This window comes from Telmatherina bonti (assembly GCF_933228915.1).
Source record: "Telmatherina bonti genome assembly, chromosome: 15".
Lineage (NCBI taxonomy): Eukaryota > Metazoa > Chordata > Actinopteri > Atheriniformes > Telmatherinidae > Telmatherina > Telmatherina bonti.
The window spans coordinates 27,844,793-27,865,093 of record NC_136613.1 but is presented as its reverse complement, the minus strand read 5'-3'; the positions used below and the strand labels follow the sequence as shown (position 1 = coordinate 27,865,093).

Below are 20,301 nucleotides of genomic sequence, written 5' to 3'. Positions count from 1 at the left end.
GTTCAGCTGTTTGAATTCTTTGCCTAATGACGGTGAAGAACTAATGTGTGGTGGCATCACACACACATACACACCCAACACTGACACACAGGCACACAAATTGAGCTGCTCTCCCTGTGACAAATTAATCCATCAATCCACATCAGTCTAACAAGGTGGCTTTCAGGTTAGATCCAAAGCAAAGTCTGCAGGAGCCAGAGAGGCGGCAAAACAATGGAAAAGCAGAAATCCCAGAGACGGAGAGGAGAGAAGAGACAATCACAGGGAGGAGAAGACAGGACGGGACAGAGTTTTGGCAGAGCCTCATCAGCATGTGATGCTTTTCAAAGTCAAACTTGCACTGGGGAACAAATCAGACAATGCTCCTCTCCAGCGTCCCTCAGCATCACACGGCCCCCTGACACAGACATTCTCAGAGAGATGTTCTCCGTCCTAAGCCCCTCTGCCTGTTTGCCAGCCGCTAAGTCTGAATGGCGTTGGCAGCGAAAACGGTGAGTGAGACAGAGTGCTGGTGGCAGAGGAAGAGGCAAACACAAAGACAGAGAAGTACAACAGAGGCAGAGAAGCACTGCAGCAGTTTAGTACCAGTTTACTGCAATGAAAAAGAAAAAGAACAAACATTAGCGACTCATATGTCGACACATTCTGCCAGGCTTCACTTTTCACTCACACTGAAGTGATAACTGAGGGTATTTGAACATATTTAATCCTAGAAAAACACCCTGACAAGCTTTTTATTTGTTTTCTATATATTCATGAATCAAGGAACTTTCTTTCATACACTAATTCTGTTAGGCACACACACACGCACTGAAGCCTCCAGGCTGTCGTCATCACACAAGAAACAAAAAGAAGGAAGGAAAGCTGCAACGGTTTCTTTTGTGTCCAGTCAGCAGCTTATGAATGCATGTGTGTGGCAGCAATGCCCTATTTAAAGAGTTGAAGGACAGAATCCTTCGAAGGAACAATATGGATTAACACTCAGTTCATCGCAATACAGCTCCAGTGTGCATGGAGTACTGACTGGAAATTTCTTGTGTTTCCTCTTTCACAGCTGATTTGATTCATTGATGGAACGATGGAGCCTCCATTTCTCTGTACCACCACAAAGACATCGAGCCTGATGACCACAAGCACTCAGACACAATTTGTTAGGATGCTGAAACGCAGGATTGTCTATGTGCTGTGAATGTTTATTTTTAAAATTCCCTAAAATGAGCTCAGAGGCTCCATCCTCACATGGCAAATGTTTCTGGTCACAAAAAATGAGAAAACGAGAGAGAAAGCAAAAAGAAACACCAGTCTCTGTCAGGGAGGGTTTACAGGCATGCACACACTGGAATGCCATGTCCAGTTTGCAACAAATAAAACTGGAAATCTCCCAAAGTTTTTATTTTCCACAAGATGATGGAGACTTCCCACCACCAAAACATTACCACAGTGGTTTTGTTGAAGTGTGTTAGAGTGTGTCTCTGTGAAGAGGTTCCTGAGTGGTTTCTTGGGTTGTGGAGAGACAGAACACTGCTGGAAGAGAAAACGGTTTTCCCAGAAGTCATTGTCTTTAAACCGCACACTTTCCAGGACCCCACCTCCATCAACACAGAGACCTGACATCCCACCATAGAACCGCTGGATGCATTTTAGTTCAATATATATATATATACACACACACACACATACATATACACACACACACTCATACATACATTATATATGTGTGTGTGTGTGTGTGTGTATATATATATATATATATATATATATATATATATATATATATATATATATATATATATATAAAAACATGATAAATATGTATAAAAACACAGAGCCAATGAAAGTGAGCTGGGAAAAGAGTAGGCAGGAAAATCGTCTAACATCTTTCTGGACAATGTAGCATTATGAAACAGGAGACATGTCGACAATCAACAGGTACAGCTGAGAGAATGTGTAAAAAGGTTTTAGGGGAAAAAAAGATATGTCTGGAAATTAATCAGACGAGGGGAAAAAAATGGTTGGGGGGGGGGGGGGGGGGGGGGGGGGGCTTCTGAATCCACAGGACATTCTGCAGGCTCATCACTTCAGAAAACACAACTAAAACCAAGATATTAGGAAACCATGGTGAGATAAGTGAAAATTCAGATGAACATGCAACTTGACTTTAGAGTTGTGGTCAATAAATACTGTGAGAGAAAACACAAGAACTTCTGATTATAGACTGTCATTGAGGTTAAATGTATTCTGAGGTGCTGCAATAATTACAAAAGGAACTAAAAAATTTGCTGTTCTTGCAAAGCAGCAGATCGAGAGCTTTGCCTTTTGGCTCAGCTCCTTTACCACAACAGACTGGCGTAGTCCGCATTACTGCAGACGCTGCACCGATCCACCTGTCAATCTCACACTCCATCCTTCCCTCACTGGTGAACAAGACCCTGAGATACTTCAACTTCTCCACTTGGTGCAGGACCTCATTTCCGACCCGGAGAGAACACCAACCTTTTCCGGCAGAAAACCAGTACCTTGGATTCAGAGGTGCTGATCCCATCCCAGCCACTTCACAATCAGGTTCACGGACGTTCGAGTGAGAGCTGGAGATCACAACCAGATGAAACCAACAAAACCATATCATCTGCATAGAGCAGAACCCAATCCTGAGGTCTCCAAACTGGATCCCTTCAACATCTCGACTGCACCTTGAAATTCTGTCCACAAAAGTTATGAACAGAATCGGGATAAAGGGCAGCTTTCGCAGAGTCCAACTCTCACTGGAAACAGATCAAACTTATTCCCAGCAATATGGACCAAGCTCTGAGACCTGTCGTAAAGGAGCCAGACAACCCGTACAAGGAAGTCCGGTACTCCATATTCCTGGAGCACCCTAAAAAGAGTCCCCAAGGGGACACGATTGAGTGCCTCGTCCAAATTCACACAGCACATGCAGACTGGTTGGGCAAACTCCCATGACCCTTCCTGGAATCTGAAGAGGGTATAGAGCTGGTCTACTGTTCTACTACCAGGACAAAAACCACTCTGTTCTTCCTCAATCCACGGTACAGCTGTCCGACAGGCCTTCTTCTCCAGGACCCCTGAATACACTGCACCGGGGAGGCTGAGGAGTGAGACCCACCGGTAGTTGGGGCACATTCTCTGGTCCCTCTCCTGACAGAGGAGGCCCACCCCCTCAGCCTGCCGATCCAGAGGCATGTCAATCCGGACAGCCCCACAGCATCCAGAGCCTTAAGAAACTGGGCAGATGTCATCCAACCCCGGGCCTTGCCACCAAAAAGCTTTTTAACCACCTCAGCGACTTTAGCCCCTGAGATAGGACAACCCACCCTTGACTCCTCCAGCACTGCTTTCTCATAAGATGTGTTGGTAAGCTGAGAATGTCTTCGAAGTATTCCTTTCACGACCTACAGCGTCCAGAGCACCCATCTTCACTGCACATCATGTTGATTGAGCACTTCTTCTCCTTCCTGAGTTGCTGGATGGTGGACCAGAATCTCCTCAAATCTGTCCGGTCATTCTGCATGGCCTTGCCAAACTCCTCAAAATGCCCAAATTTTTGCCTCAGCAACCAATGAAGCTGCATTCTGTTTAGCTTGCAGATACCCATCAGTTCCCTCCAGAGTCCAACCAGCCAATAAGGCCCGGTAGGACCAATTCAGCTTGACAGCATGCCTCACCATTGGTGCTGTCCAGCAGCAAGTTCAGGGATCACCACCACAACAGGTGAGGATCAGAGCGCCTGTGTTCCAGCCTCCAGACGCTAGAGGGGGGGCCCCGGTGACCTGCGGCTGGGCAAAGAAACCTTTGCTCCAATATTTTTCTTTCTCTTACAGGTCTTTGAGCTCTATGAAATTGTATATTGTGGATATGTATTGGATACTGTGTTTTGAACTTTAATTATTAACTATGACACGTTATTTAAAAAGTATGAAATCAATATTTAAAAAGTAACAGTAAATAAAGAAGGAAACTGTATAAATACTAAACTTTTGAACACCAATGAGCCAACTGTTTTGATACTAAAATTGTGAAAATAGCACAAATACAGAAGTTGTAGAACTACAAAAAATGAACAGACAAACATGAGGAAGAAGAAACAGGAAACCTAAGATGTGAATACTATAAAGGATGAACACAATTAAGAAATTAATTTTCCATTTAACAGCTCATAACCATCAATTTAGTTACAGAATCTGTGAAAAATGATCTTTTTCAAGATATTTAAAGGCATTCAAAATGTATTATAACTGTGTTAATTTTATTTCTTCCTCAACCAAATCTACATTTTTGAGATGTTTAAATATCTGAATAAATTTTCTTCCTCATACATTTATCTGAAACTACAGAAAAATTTTATTTTTTATTTAAAAGTTAAATTTCCGCTTTCCAATCTCTCTGTAACTTTTCTTATTTTCTGCTCCTTATGTGACCATGCTGGTACTTAGAGTGAATATGGTCCTGATAAAAGCTTGTACCACCATGTCTAAAACTAAGACACAGCAGAAGGTGGGAAAAAAAAACAGACATAAAAAAAAAAAAAAAAAAAAAATATGGCATTCAACGAGACGGACTCACATTGAGTGGAATAAAGAGTGCTTTCACATTCAAGTAGCTACAAATGAAATGAGAGACTTCAAGGCAAAGAAAAAAGTTTGAGACTGAAGTTTAAAAAAAAAAAAAAAAATACAGGCTTGCAGACAGCTGAGGTGAAAGCTCTTGATGCATTCGCCATGTCTGCACCTGAGCTTTCCATGCAGATTAATGTTTTCTTATGTTCTCATACGCCTTGTTCTCCCCTACCATTAGCAACTGCCTATACCTTTCTTCAAGAGGCTTTCACACTGTAGCCTCTTTTCTCTCCAGTCTTTTATTATTTTCACTTTCATCTATACTTTGTGGCTCTCTTGACAAACCCATCTAATTTGTCCACAGGATAATGGGATGTGGAGGGTAGAAGAGGTGAGATGCGCCAGCAGATATGAAGAGGAATGTGAATGCAGCTGGAGAAAATGTCAAGGCAAATCACCGGATCAGCTATTGATTCATGTCCACCAATGCTTTACTTGAAGGCAAATTTGTGTTCCTCAAACTTTTCATTTTTACAGGATCATTCTCAAAAGAGGCTACTGCCATCAAGGAATGTGTGTACTCTGCTCAGCAACAATGACCTGGTTTTTAGGTGTCTCATCCACATGAATGGAAGAGAACAACTTTTCCCAGCAGAACATTGCTGGAAGCGTCACACTGTCCACACCAGCTTACTGCCTTGCTATAGTGCTACAGGTGTTCTTGCGAAAACCGTATCTTGTGCACATCTGGTACAAATGGACCTGGCCATTCATCTTCTTTGAACTGTTACAGTGGCTAATAGGGCATGGGTGAGGGTGGTTGTGGGTGGGTGAAAGGGGAATATAGGTGTATGTGTGTGTTTTTATCTATTTTGATGTAAATTGTGTTGTTTTGTTTTTTTTTCTTTGTTTTTTTTTTATGCGAAGCACTTTGTATTGTTTTTAAGCACGAAAAGTGCTATACAAATAAAGTTTGATTTGATTTGAAAGTATGTGTTACACACTGACCAAGTCATTCACGTGAAGTTAAAGAGAAGGCGGTTCAAAACGAGCAGGTTTATCGAGGTATATAAGCAGAGATTTGCATGGATAAACAGGACAGAGCGATGACCAAGCAGCATGTGACAAAAATGTTTCACTATTTCATTCCTTTCTTATTTAAAGTAATTATTTACTATATGTACTCGTACTACAAGCTAAGCTAATCATTTTAGGGCTATGCAAAGCTGTGGAGATGCTTGACGCAGCCATTGTCAACGTCTCTTCAATACGTCCACTTTCTGCTTCCAACACTGTTAAGCACAGAATAATTACCTCCTGCCAATCATATCCCACTGCAGTGGTCATAAGATTATGACTTATTATTGTATTTTCTCATCACGTTCAAGCTGTTTGTCATTGATCCTAACTATGGAAGTTTAAGGACTTTAAGAAAGACTGGATTGACAAGAATCTTACCTGTCTGCTCTTTGCAGCTTCTTGTATTTCTCTAACTCTTTCTTTTCCTTTGGTCTTTTACATCTTTGCTCTTTCTGCCATAATATCTCGGTAACTCTGTTCTTATCAGCAGGAGTTTGTAAATATGTGCTTTTGTCATTTCTTGCGTCTGACACTGATCATGTGTTTTGGCTCACCAGTTGCGACTCCACCCAGGGATCCCACGTTGCTCTCATCTGCCACTGAAACACAAGAAACTCATGTTAACATAACAGCACGCTCAAATGCTTTCCACTGCTACAGCCATTACACCGTTCCCTTGATGTCTACATTTTCCACTTCAGATTCCATTTGTCCTTTTTTTTTTTTTTTCCTCTGCTCCTCCTGCTCAGGTCCTGATTCAAGTGTTATTCTGTCTCCTTTTACAAGATGGCAGAGTTAGCTGCCCTTCTGTCCTGTGATGTTAAACCGACCTCACTGCTACTGAAGCCCTTTTCCTTCCTCCCGTCGCTCTCACTTCATTTTTCATTCGCCCTCCCTTCTCTCCCTCGGTTTTTGCTGCTGCAGTCTTCTTCTATTCCTTTCACCTCCTGCCCTTTCACCTCACATCTCTTCTTCAGTATTTTTCATTTTTCTTTCGTTACTTTCAGCTCTGCCCTCCCCTTTGAGGACCATTCTCAGCATTAATTCTTCTTACATTCCCATCTTGTCTTTCCTCCCTTTTAAAGAAAACAGAGTAAGACATTCACACACACACTGAAACACACATAACCACAAGTGAAAGTAGAAAGCTTCAAATGTAAATGCATTTGTTTATCTGACAGCATCACACATATCCTGGGTGTCAGTTTAGAACTGAATAAATTAATCAAAAACACAAAAGCTCATTTTTTTTAGACTGATCCAAAAGCAGCTGACATAAAGTCAAATTAAACTCCGTTACTGATGCGGTGTTTTCGTGCTGTTTCAAGAGGAACAGGCCGACGGGGACCAAGGAGAAAACTGAATGACATCCAGACTAAAAGTGGCAAAGAAAGACTGAGGTGAAGGCAAGAAGAGAAAAATGTGACCAGGTGAGCCTCAAAATGTGTTCAACTATTCTTAAAAATGTAACAAAGTCGGGGTGTGAAATGAAATAGGACATAACACATAAAAGTGAAATTATGCAACTGAGCCATGAAGTCATCGCTAAAACATGTGCTGCTCAGTCAGGGAATGGAGTTCTCAGCATGCACAGAAAACATTTCTGCAACACTGATTATAAGTATTACATGATACACTTTTTATGAAATATTTTAATATTTACTGACATTAAATGTCAACAAGTTTGCAAATAATCGATAAAGCACGAAGCAAAAAGAGACGGACCTTTTTTTGTTTTTTTCTTCTGTTCTTGGATCATTCTGGGACGTCGCTCATTAAGCAGTCGGGGAGGTAAAAGTTGAATTTACACGTTTGTTTTTCTGCCTGGTAAAACTGTGAGAGATATTCCTGGAGGGAAGTAAGAAGGCGCCAACGAAGTCCTGGCTTTGCCAAGAACCTCCCAGAATTGAAGAAAATGTTTGCAATAATCAATAGACAATCAATGGAACAGCTGAACCTCAGTCTGAATCAGAAAACGGAAAATGTGATGCCTTCAGGGAGAAATGGAAAATACATTTAGCACTGCCGTGATGATTGATATTTTTCTCTTTTTTTTCTACTTTTTTATTTTTCCTTTCCTTTGGTCTTTTTTAAATCTAATACTGTTTCCTTTTTTTCCCCTTTCTTGTTTCAATTTTAAATTCTGCTTCTTATTTTCTAATGTTTTAATGACACTGTAAAGCAATTTGAATCCCCATGTTGTTGAATTTTGCTACAGACATAAACCTGCCTTACCTTCTCCTGTTGAAATTACTGCAAAAGTTTTGTTTTTGGGTCCACCAGTATCTATTTAACATCTTTTTTTCTTTTCTGCTTTTGTTTTTCTTTTTTTCTTGTTTTTGTTCACAAAATTTTGACCCATTTTGTCATTTGTTTTTATAGTTTATTGTCTTATTCCCTGTTAAGAAAGAGCGTCTGAAAAAGTGCCACTCCATTCGGTATGAATACAAATAATCATTATAAAAATAAAGTTAAAATAAGAAAACTGTTTAGTGGAAACATTTGTGATTTCTTTAATATTTTTCGGCTTTTCTACACGCAGTCCCGGCTGTGATCATTTTTACCGAGTTATTACTTGAACTGAACTCTGCCGACTCATTGTTTTCCTACGTGGCGGCAAAGCCAAAGTGTCTGATATTGAATAATTACTTTAATTAAAAAGTGCCAACTTACGCAGGCTCCTAATGAATTACGCTTAAAATCATTCTGCAAGAAACTTTCCATCTCTTTTTCACGTCCAACTCTGATTGCATATTAGCCGAGAGATGTTGTATGGTGACATCTGTCTTTGTGTGTGAACGTGACATTCTTCAGAGCTGTGAGGAAACACTTTATGCTTCGCGGTAGAAAGTTTATCTGATTTTATTAGACTGACTGTGGGCATTTGCATGCAGCGCTAATGAGAACAATGTGAATATTCATGCAGAAATCAGATGATTTTTGGGGGAGTGGAGGAAGAGATGTTTCACAACGGATACTGAAATTAGGTGTTGTGGTTAATGTTAATGATGGGTGTAAGATTGAGGGGATGGTTGCTACCAACATGCAGTAGGAACTCCTGAGATGTCTCTAGATGTCACACAGCTATAAGATCCATGCTGCACAGCTCTGAATGTGAAACAGGCTGCAGGTAAAACTAATATGAAATAAAACTGCATTTTTGTTTCACACAAATCGCTGCAAAAACTGAACCATAATAATTTAAACCTGTTTTTTTATTTATTTAAATAATTATTTCATATTATAACTATCACATCCTGCTATGCAAATTCAAATTCTCTGCAACTTAAATTACCCTAAATGAGCCACACATACATTTCCTTTTTAAAATGATGCACTGTGCAACAATAACTCACAACACTGTTATTTATTTAAATGGACACATTTTCCCAAGTCAATATATTTAAATGGTTGATTTCTTGTTCCTGAAAAGAATATTTTGCATCATAAATTCAATTCCACTTGTTTCGACTTTCTGGATAAGCTCAGTAAGCTGATACACCAAATAAACATCTGACAAAAACATAACACTTATTTTCCAGATGCCTCTGTGGGCCTCTTATAGTAGTTGTCAGTGAGGTAAAGTGAGGTATTGATGCGATCGTCTAGTGTGTGTTGATAATGTTGGGTGAATTTTCAACATCATAGGCCCTGATTGAGGAAGGGTGATACTGCTGAAAATGAAACCTTGCCCCCTTTTTTTGGTGACGGGATTAAGGATAACTATAAAGACATTTGACCAGTTTTAAAGTATTGTGGTTTCAAAATTGTTAAAATCTTAAACTTATCCTCCCCTCTCCCTTAAATGCCATTCGGTCTGTTGTCATGACAACCAAATACCTCACACACCTTGTATCGATTGTTGTCGAGACATCTGCTGTATATAGTTTATTGGTGTTAGTATGCAACTGGCTTAACTTATAGTTGAAATAAGCACAAAATGAACTGAGTGGAAGCTGCCATGGTCTTGCTAACAAGTGCCTAAATACAGTAGGACTTACCAGTCATTACTTTGTCATCGTGGCATAAATGGTCAAGTACACAGCTGCAATAATGCCAAGTAAATCACAGTAAAAGTACCACAATACATTTCCTGTACAGACCCACCAAATTATCTGGACTCGTTTTGAAAATGTGAATAATTAAACAAGAGAAAAACAGGCAAAGAGTGCAAACCGCCCCCAATGGCAAAGCCAAAGTTACGCCCTAGATCCCTACTAATGTTAAAATCAAACCCATGGCACTATATTTTGGAATTATTTTCACCCTTTGTGTACGAAAAAAAGAGATGATTTCAGGCTTTTCTTGAGGTAAAAACCTCCATCCACCAGATGTCAGGTCACCCCTCTACAGTATAGATGTCAGGTCACCCCTCTACAGTATTCCTGGATTCTTTTTACATAAAAAGTCAGAGTAAACTTTCCTAAAGCTGTTCCTTTGCCGTCAATAAACACAAAGAAATATTTTAACAATTAAATCCTGATTTGTTTGTTGTATTTTTATTGATCGTGTGTGAAAACACAAATGAGATGATGTAAAGCTCTAAAGTACATACCATCCGTCAGTTATTTGGAGAGAAATGGATGTCTGCGCAGTTCGAATAAACATCTACTTCTCTTTTGTCTAACTTCCTCACATAAACACAGGCACGCATACACATCTGGCAGCCACGCAAACGCGAAGAGGACGACTGATAAAAGTGACATTTGAAACAATGCGCTTTTGTTTTCTGCTGCATCCGCTGTCATATTACACTGATGCACGCAGAAGCACAGACACAGCGATGCACACATACAGATGTGTGTTTCCAAGCTGACTTTTGAACAGTCGCTGAAATGTCAGTCAAAACTCGCATCAGAATATCACAGAGCAAGGGTGACAAAGAAACGGAATGGCAGAGGCTGAAAAAGCTGCCTCTCTGACATTTGTTAGCAGAAGTAAAAAGACTATAATGACACTAATTTTAAATCCTGCCCTACATTTCAAACTTTTTGCTTTTATTACAGAAAATTAAATTGGACTTATGGGAGTGTTTATTAGTAATACCAGAATTTATCAAACCATGACAGGATTGTAATCTCTCCATCAGGATATTCTACAATATAAAGAGTAAGTTAGCAGATAAATACAACTCACACACAAACACACACACAGACACACACACACACACACACACACACACACACACACACACACACACACACACACACAAAAGTTAGATTAAAAAATGATTTTGCATTCACAGAAACGCTGCAACAGGTTTGTATACAAGTCTGCGCTGATGCACGTGGCTTCGAGGGGTGCAGCTGCTGCCATGCGTCAGCGGGAATGTGAGGAGTGAGGAGAGGATGCATGCAGCCACCATGCAGAACAGATGAAGCAAGAAAAAAAAAATCTCCCCACCAGTGGGATGCTGGCTCTGAGTCGTACCCAGGTCCATGCTCTTGGAGGCTTTGATGTGCTGGAACTGCCGCTGGTTCTGGGTCTGGTTCTGGGTCTGGGTGGGGGTCTGGGGCTGAGCCTGGCATGAGGTGTGGGAGTTCATCCTGAAACGGAATCAGTGCAGACTCGTTTGGTGTGCAGACAACACACAATCCGAATTCTTTATTTGTATCCACGTCTGATACAACAGCAAGGGGCGTATTGGGTCGAAAGATTTATGGAATGAAAAATACCAAAAACAAGATAAAATATGAAAATAAATAAATAAATAAAATTATATGAAATATCAGTTTTGTTGAAATCTGTGTGACAATTCTGGGAAAAGTGCAAACACACCACTCACCTTTCCTGTAAATATGAATGTCTGCTGGAGCTGCTGATGTCTGCATCGTGTCCGTACAGCACCCCCTCCTCTTCCTCATCCATGTGAGAGTAGCTCCCATTGGTCACTGAAATCAAAGAAGAGAATTCAATAAAAATCAATAGAAATGTAATACCAGAGCCAATCAAAACAGCCCTTCAACTTCACAGACTGTAGAAGCAGGGATCAGATCATTCTCACCTTCATTCCTATACAGTGAATAAAGACATTTATATCACATCTAGTGTTCTTTTCCAAAGCAAACCTTCATGCTAGCACAGGTCGGCAAGTTTTATATCAGTTTCTTGTTGCATATTTATCAGTTTCTTGTTGCATATGTCACTGAGATGAAGAGTTTAGTTTGCTGATTCAGGACTAAAATTGCTGGTGAGACATCAACCGTTTACATTCACCTTCTCTAAAACATTATAAATCCAGCAAACAATTTGTTTATTTATTTTTTTATGTTACATTTTATATTATTCTTTATAATTCAAAGCTTTCCAATATGACTCTAAAACTAAAGAAATGGCGAATGACTTAAAGACTTAAAATAAATCAGTAAGTGTTAAACTGGTTACGTTGGTCAACACAAAGGCATTTTTATTCTCTTGATAAAACTATGTGATGGAAACATTTTTCCATATATCCTATAAAAATCATTTCTTTGCAGAACATCTGTAACATCTTTCTTTTTTATCCTACTCCCAAAATTCCCCCAATCCACGTGTATAAATAGCTTCCTGCAGCTTCACCCTTCGTCTCTCGCTGCGCAGACGACGTGCTTCTTTTATGACTGACGGATCTTTCTTGCAAGAAGCAAATACAAAAAGAGACAGCTTAGCTGCTCTTCGTTTATTCCGACGCACTTCAGAAATATTACCACAACAACAAACAAACGCATTCATCAATAAATCCAGCTGTCTCCAGAGGCAGCAATACTTTCATTTTACACTCAAACAGGACCTGAACAATGCTGTTGTGCTGGAGATCTGTTTTCATGCGCTTCATTCTCGCCTCTACAATGATTAGTTGCCAGGCTCAGAGTGCTTCCAAAACACAGCCGACCTGCAGCTCAATACTGTGCTTGAAAGCCTCCTGCGTGGATAACGACGCGGCGGCGGCGCTGCTGCTCTAAGAGCACAGTACAAAACGATTGTAGTTACCAATAAAAAGCAGGGAAATAGACTTGAGGTACAGTAAAATGGTTCAGGTGTGTTCTTAGGACTGGCATAAAATGACATTTCTGTGTTTGAATTATCTTCAGACTCAACCAGCTGCTGTAACTTGTGGAAACTAACTTTTACAACCATCTCTGAGGCTAAAATAAACCCACAGCAGAGACACTTTTAACTAAACACACACTTCTCTCATCTATTCTTAATATAAGCCTCCTCTACAAATATTTAGAAAGCCACATGGCAGAACACTAGACAGTGGCTTGAATTGGTTCCCAGTAAAAAGAAAACTGGAGTGGGTGGAGGAAGAAGAGGAAGACGGGGACAAAGAAAGCGAAGCAGTCGGATGAAGCTGAATGAAAGGAAAGGAGCGGCGATGAAAAAGCAGTTGAAATCGCAGCAGATGTGTCGCGCTGATAAGGCTGCACCCGCTTGATAAACGAGTCTATGACAAGTTGATACACAGACGCAAAATCCACTCGAGCGTCATTTACATACAGTCATCACTTCTCAGAGCGCAGAGCTGCCACGCATCGCAGGCTGGAATTACTGCACAATGGCCGCCGCGTGGCCTTTGTGCGCCTTCATCTGCACACGTCTGACTGAAAAGTGGAGACGGTTGGAACCGGAGACCAAGACGGGCACATCTGAACGTATCGCATCCCCGTCTTCATCTCCATCCTTCTCACTCACTTTCTACACTAATCGCCTGCTTTATTTTTCTTCAGCTCGCTTTCTTGCAATCTGATATTTTGGCTGCCGTTTCTCTCTCCTCTCCGATCGCCCATAAATCACTTTATCTCCCTCTTGGTTTTCAGCTGCTTCTTCTTTTTTCTCCCCCCCTTTTCTCTAAACTTCCTTCCTCCTCCTCACCACGAGCACCTTAATCAGTCAACCTGTCAAAAACACATTCTTGTTTCACCTCACACACACACAAATCTGCTCTCTCTGACGACGGCTATTTGAAGTGAAAAAGGCATTTGTTGTGGATGATAGATCAATAGCAGTTTGCTCCAATCACAAGAAGATGAAGCCTCTTCTTCTACACTCTACCTTCCTGTCATCTGGATTCGTCTGCAGCTTTTTAGTTCAATCATCGCCGCCTGTATCTCTCACTCACCACGGAAAGCAGGGTGTCGTTTTAAAGATTCAGAGCCGGTAAAAGTTTACTTCAGACAGGAAAAAAAAAAAAAAAAAGAGGATGACGAGGAGAAGCAGACTGTTACGGTTTAGTCTCATCTGTATTTCAGGGAAAACTTTCTCTTAACAAGTGTGTTATGTCTGCTCTGTTCTTACAAGGATCATCACAATGACCCATAATCCATCCAGCATCTCTAAACGGGACAACCTGACCAATAAAGAATCCAAAAAAACTTCACATCCAACCATTTGGGATGATTTTGGATCAGTTTCAGCCTTTAGTTGCTGGCTGAGGGAACTCAAAATAATCAGAAATGCCTTCCAGTGAGTATTTAAAGCTAATTTAAAGTGTATGAAGGGCTATTTCAAGAAGCTGTATTTTATAAAAATAAAAACAAGACTATGTTTCTGCTTCCAGTTGACTTCTCAAGTGACCTGACAAACCGTGTGAAAACGTAATGGCTGTCAGTGAAATACAGAGGAACAGAGTCCGCTTGTCCTCTTAAAACTGAGGAACTGTAGCCTGAATGGTCCTTCATGCATTTCTTAGTTTTCTCAGTTTTGTCTCAATTTAAATACAATACAATAATCAAACTGGAATCATTAGTATTGCTCTTAATTAAAAAAACAAAGAGAGTTTTAATAGTGTTGTAAAATAAACATATACTACCACTCAAAGGTTTAGACTCATTATCCCACTGGCGTTAATGAAAAGGGGTGTTTACAATATCAATTAATATGAGAGATGCATCTTAAATGTTGCATAAATAACATACAGTAAATCTGTATGTTATTTATGCTACTAACATTAAATAATGTGACAAAATGTAAACTTATCGGACAAAATAGTGAGAAAATAAATGTACTTTAAAAAAAAAAAAAGATAAAAAATAATAGCTCTCTAATAAACTGAGAAACTTTTTTTTTTCACCCATAAACCACACGACTGTTGTGTGTATTGATAAGTAACTGAGTCAGTGCAGGGCTGAGAGCGTCCATCATGTCCCAGTAGGGCATGGCCTCATTTCAGGGTTCCTGTCCAGTTCAGTAAGCCATGATTAGGGTGAAACATCAGGTGTGCTTATTGTTGGGCAACATTTAAAAGATCCATCGACGGTCAAAGAAGTCGCAGACTTCTGAGACCTCGCAGGTGATGTAACGTCTTACGTTCTTTTCATGTTTTTGGGAGGGTTCACCTTGCAGACGGTGCTGCTAAGATGATGTAATAAGGTCACTTAAGCTGTCTGTCACATCTGACACTTGCTTGTTCTAATTTAATGTTTTACAACTACATGTAGGCTTCAAAACACAAACTATAAGGTCATCACTAAGCTACCCACATTTCAATGTCTTATTAAAAAGAAAGACGTTCTCAGAATACATTTTTTAAAGTAAAAATGAGTAAAACTGCATCATATAAAAAACTGTTCTGTGCACAGAAATTGAGAAGGAGTCAAAGAAAGAAAAGAATCCTTGTAACAGAGACAAAGATGCAGGAATGGATGATAACTAGATCTATAAATATAAAATATAACCCATCTGCATAAATACATATGTAGGGAGTCATTACACGCAGTTTATTCTTCAGCTTAAGTGCAATAAATAACGAAATACGGAAATATTCACTCTAATTTGGACCTTAGTGCAGAAACGATGAATTCAGAGTGTGAAATGGTTCATTAGGAGAGTAAAATACTGGCAGGCACACACAAACACAAACACACAAGAACAAACATCCAAGCCAGCAAAAATAACTCATGAACCTCTAGAGAAATGTGCTTACTTTACACAACACACACACTCATGTGTGCATGTAAATGACACAACAGCTGAGGTGAATTTAAACAGAGGAGTGTATTCAAGGTCAGAAATATTTAACAGATTCAGTGTAAACAGAACAAAAAGCAACAACAGCCTGACAGTAGCCAAAAATCCCTGAACCAACACACCCATATGCGCACACCCCCACACAACAGCTACTAAAACATCTAAATAAGTGGAGATGTCAGTCGGGAACAAAAATACACACATTCTCTGGCAAACGTGCATTATTGGGATAGCACAAGCATGTTCTCAGTAAAGCACACACAGCAGCGTTTTTAGCAACACATCAGGACATCAAGCTGCTTCGTAAATCATGGCTACTCAGTTCGGGACCATGAGGGCCGCAGTCCTGCTGGCTTTCAGTGTATCCCTGCTCCAACACACACACACACACACACACACACACACACCGGATTCATGACGTTCTGGAGAATGACTGCTTAATTTGAGTCAGGTGCTTTGGAGCAGGGATACACTGAAAACCTGCAGGACAGAAGCCCTCATAGGAACAAAATCAGACGAGTAGTTGTGTCCAGAGACATGCGAGTGTCAGCCATAACCAGCGCTTTCCTAAACCTAACCATAAGCCAGAGTTCAGTAAACATGAATACAAGCGGTCCTCGGGTTACGCAGTTCTCGATTTACGTCGTTTCGACTTTATGATGCTCTTTTAATAAATTTATATTAAAAAGATAGAACAAGTTTTGAAGTTACAAGGTTCCGTATAAGCTCTTATGACGCGTGATGTGGAGGCTGAGACGACGTCTTTGTGCGTGTATGTTTATTTTACTTTAATTGAAATGTCCATTTTAATTGCCTGTACTCTTTTTCTATTAATATCATGTATAATATATGTATTTACCTAGTTATTTAGGTATTAAGGAGCTATTTAAGGGTAAAAATCTGACTTGCGCGTAATTTCGGGTTACGCTGCGGAATAGGAACGGAACTTGTTTGCCTGTAACCGACTTTATTGGAGAAACTCTTTCCTCTTGATGCAAAAAGAGATTTGTGTTCCCACAACAAGAGTAACACAAGCGCACACATTAATGTACATCTCATATAGATAATACAACCGTGGAAGCAGATGCAATTTGCTGAGGTGACAATATGCAGCTTTCTAAACAAAAATAACTCTTTATCTGAACCCAACAACAACAAACAATCACAACAACCTTGAAAAACAAAACAGAAACTAACAGCAGAGAGAGAAGTTGGGGAAATGAAAGAGAAATTACAGGTGAGGGACTCTAATTAAACCTGCATTGTGGCAGCCAGTATGTCTGTTTGATCTTGCATGTTTATTTTCCATGATTATGAAGCTTGTTTGGTGCTTTGTTAAACTTTGGAGCATTTTGGGACGCACAGAATATAGAGTTACAGAAACCGTAAAAGAGTCTTGATGTCTTTGGCAGTGAACGTTTGGATTTGAATAGAAGTCAAAAGATGTCTTTGGTATCCACAGAGGTAAGTTAAATACCAGTACTTAATTAATTAAACCAATCTTGTAAAATTTATGGAGGAATAGGTAAAAATTGTGTTTTAGTTCAGTTCCATCACCAGGATGTTTTCAATCGTTTATCTACTTTGCTGTTTTTCATCAGTCAACAAATAAAACAAAAGGAAAAACATGAGTGAATTCACTTACTTGAAAAGGCTAGCGGTAATAACTTGGTTATTACTCGAGTTTTTTTTAGGGTTGTTTTTTATCTTTCAGATTATGAAGAGCTCATCTTACCATATATACAATGGTTCAGCTGAACAGCTAGAAAATCACTGTTAAAATAGTCCTTTTGACAACGCCTATTAAAGCCATGTGCATGTTTCTAATAAGCTGATTAGCTATTCTGTAAATAAGTAACTGAAGAGGTGAGCTTAATAAAGTTTAAGTGGGAGGCATCATGGTGTAGCTCGTACCATAAGCTGCTGCTACTCAGCTGGTTCTGCTGCTGGCTTGGGTTGTTTTGTAAGCAGACACTGTTGTGGAGCTCTGCATGTTCTATAGTCATTTGCCAGATGCTGCTATCTAAAGCGACTTACATGTGAGAAGTGATCAGCTGGGAGAAAGCCATGCATACAACATGCAAACTCCACACAGAAAGACCACTGTTCCCCCCAAGCTGAGGCTCTAACCAGCGACCTTGCTGTGAGGCCACAGTGCTAACCACTGTGCATGGTAACCACTACTTCACCGTGCACCATGAGCCTGCTCCATTTGATGTGTATAACCTACCAAAGTAGATCAGCAGAAGATTGAGATTTTGTTGGTGTCAAAATAGCAGACCAGGGTTAAAAAATGGCCTTTTTAAAGTTAATGAAAAGGTAAAAATATCAATTTCTTCAATATAATGATGCTAACATACTTTTCGCTCTATTTATTTATATATATATATATTTTTTTTTACAGAAATTGTTCTCCATGGCCTCACCAAACTCCTCCCATGCCCAGGTTTATGCCTTGGTGACAGCCGAAGGAATGTTCCACTTAGCCTGCCGATACCTATCAGCTTCCTCCAGAGTACCACGGCCCTAAATGCCTGATAGGACTCCCTCAGCTTAACGGCGTCCCTCATCGCAGGTTTTTACATTACCTCAAACTTTCTTCACACATTGACAAAACTCTCACTGCTTGTTAGGAAATAATTACAATATTCTTACAGTGGAAATGTGAATAATCATCACTAGCTGCTCTGCATTACACCGACTGATATTAAAAAAAAAAAAATTAACTCACCACTGGAAGCGTAAATACAATTGGCCACCAGGGGAGGGTGAAAGGAATCAGAAACCGGACTGACCAATCCCGTCTGACCTTTCACCGGACTCGTGAGCCCCAACAGGCCAGATGAGCTGTCAAATGAGCGATTGGGTGACACCTCATGTTGATCCTAAAATGAAAGAATAAAAACACAATAAAAACACTTGATCATTCCCAGACAGAAACAGCAGCTCTTGTTAAAGAGTTATAGTATACAATACAACTAAAACAAAAAAGCATAAACGCCTGGTAGTGGTTTGTTAAGAATGCATGTCTGGTGTGTATTTCCACTGAGCAATGACCAGAGGAGTAAGGCCGTGCTTTTCAACGGACTGCTCCAGCACAGCTAAATGTTAGCTACAGAGGGAGACACTCATAAGACAGTAGGGGACCCATTTCCCACGCTCCATAGAGCTGGAATCATCTTCAATACTGCCCCACTTTTCAGTGTGTGTGGCACCAACAGTCACACATACCTATCCCACTGAGAGAGGGCCCTCTTGGGGTCCTATAATACTGAAACAAAGAATGGATTACAGTGTTGTTTCTTTTTTGAGCATGCATTATTTCTTCAGGGATTTAATTTGCATTTATTTGTCTTCTGTCTGTGTGTGTAGAAACTAATATACATGCTCATTAACATGCATCCATCTGTTTGCCATGTTGGCTTTGTAATACATTTGTGCCCCTTTGTGTTTTTGTCTCCTTATATTAGATAAAGCCTCCACTCAAACAACAAAGAAGACATAACAGCGGTTTTGTGTGTGTAATAAATCCTTCTTGTCATTCTGCACTTGACCTCACACCGAGCACCAGCAGCAGTTCCAGGTCCTCACCCAGCACCTTCAGAATGCATAGTCTCTTGAAATGTTGTGTATTCGGTGATTTGGCCCTCGCAGCATGTTAAAACTAGTGTCATAATCAGATTTCCCTCTAAAATAAAGATACGTTTTACTCACCGAAGGAAGTGGTGACTGCATAAAGAACATTTTTGTGGATTACATATCAACTTTGATTTCCTCTATTTATTTTTATTTTGTTTATTCAAAAATATGCAACATTATTTTTTCAATGGATTGTTTTTTTATTATTATTATTAATTATGTAAGTATTAGCAATGCATTAATTATTAATTACTAATTATTATTATTATTATTATGTTGGTTTGCATACCAGCCTAAAGACTGCCTTTTTTCTGGAATTGTCTGTAAGGAGAAGCATACTGCTTCCTAAATGAACAGGAATTAAACTCCATAATTCAACCCGTTTGATGGCGTCTTTATAAAGTAAAAATCATTGAAGGTTTTTTTTTTCCTGTTTACTTGAATGAAATATTAAGATAAGGGGTCTGCAAGGACTTCGCTGTGCAGAGGATTTCAGATCATTCAGATTAAGGCCCTGTCCACACAGGGACAAGATGAGGTGTCTCTGCTGAAGTTTTATTTATCATTTAGACATGACACGATGTTAAAGCCAGCTGAGTTCTTCAAACTGAGGTCAGAAAGTTTTTCCTGCTTTGTTTATATTAAATAAATCATGTAAATACAACTGGAGTTAATTCAACTAAATTTTATTTCAAGTTGATGATGTTACGCTGAACTTTGTGTTGCAAACTTTGCATTGTAACACAAGAGAAGTCAGAGTTCGGAAATGGACTGGTCGTCCACCAGTTCTAAGGTTGCTAGTTTGATCCTTCTGGCACTGGGAAAACTGGGAAACACACAGAGGACAACGGACCCCCAGCAGTAGGCAGCACCGCTGCAGATCTGCTCTCATACTTTAAAGTGTTTGTTGAACAAAACCAAGGTTTAAAAAATAAATGTTGATTATCTTATTTTATTTCCTTTTAGCTTTAGTGACCACATTCAGCTGTTTGTTCCACCAGAGGCGGATTATTAAAATCACATTATGAAATGAAGTCATCATTCTGATGGTCCTCTTTTT

The 20,301-nt window shown here is 39.7% G+C and overlaps 1 protein-coding gene across 1 annotated transcript in view; it reads right to left on the bottom strand.

Annotated features, from left to right (window-relative positions):
* LOC306766896 (partitioning defective 3 homolog B-like) overlaps positions 1–20,301 on the bottom strand; it is a 230,308-nt gene that overhangs the window by 103,672 nt on the left and 106,335 nt on the right. Inside the window, exons 14-17 of the mRNA XM_079254754.1 lie at positions 18,334–18,487; positions 11,440–11,545; positions 11,058–11,200; positions 6,209–6,253 (exon numbers count right to left, since the gene is read on the bottom strand). Coding sequence (XP_079110880.1) covers positions 6,209–6,253; positions 11,058–11,200; positions 11,440–11,545; positions 18,334–18,487 — 448 coding nt within the window. The remainder of the gene's footprint in view (positions 1–6,208; positions 6,254–11,057; positions 11,201–11,439; positions 11,546–18,333; positions 18,488–20,301) is intronic.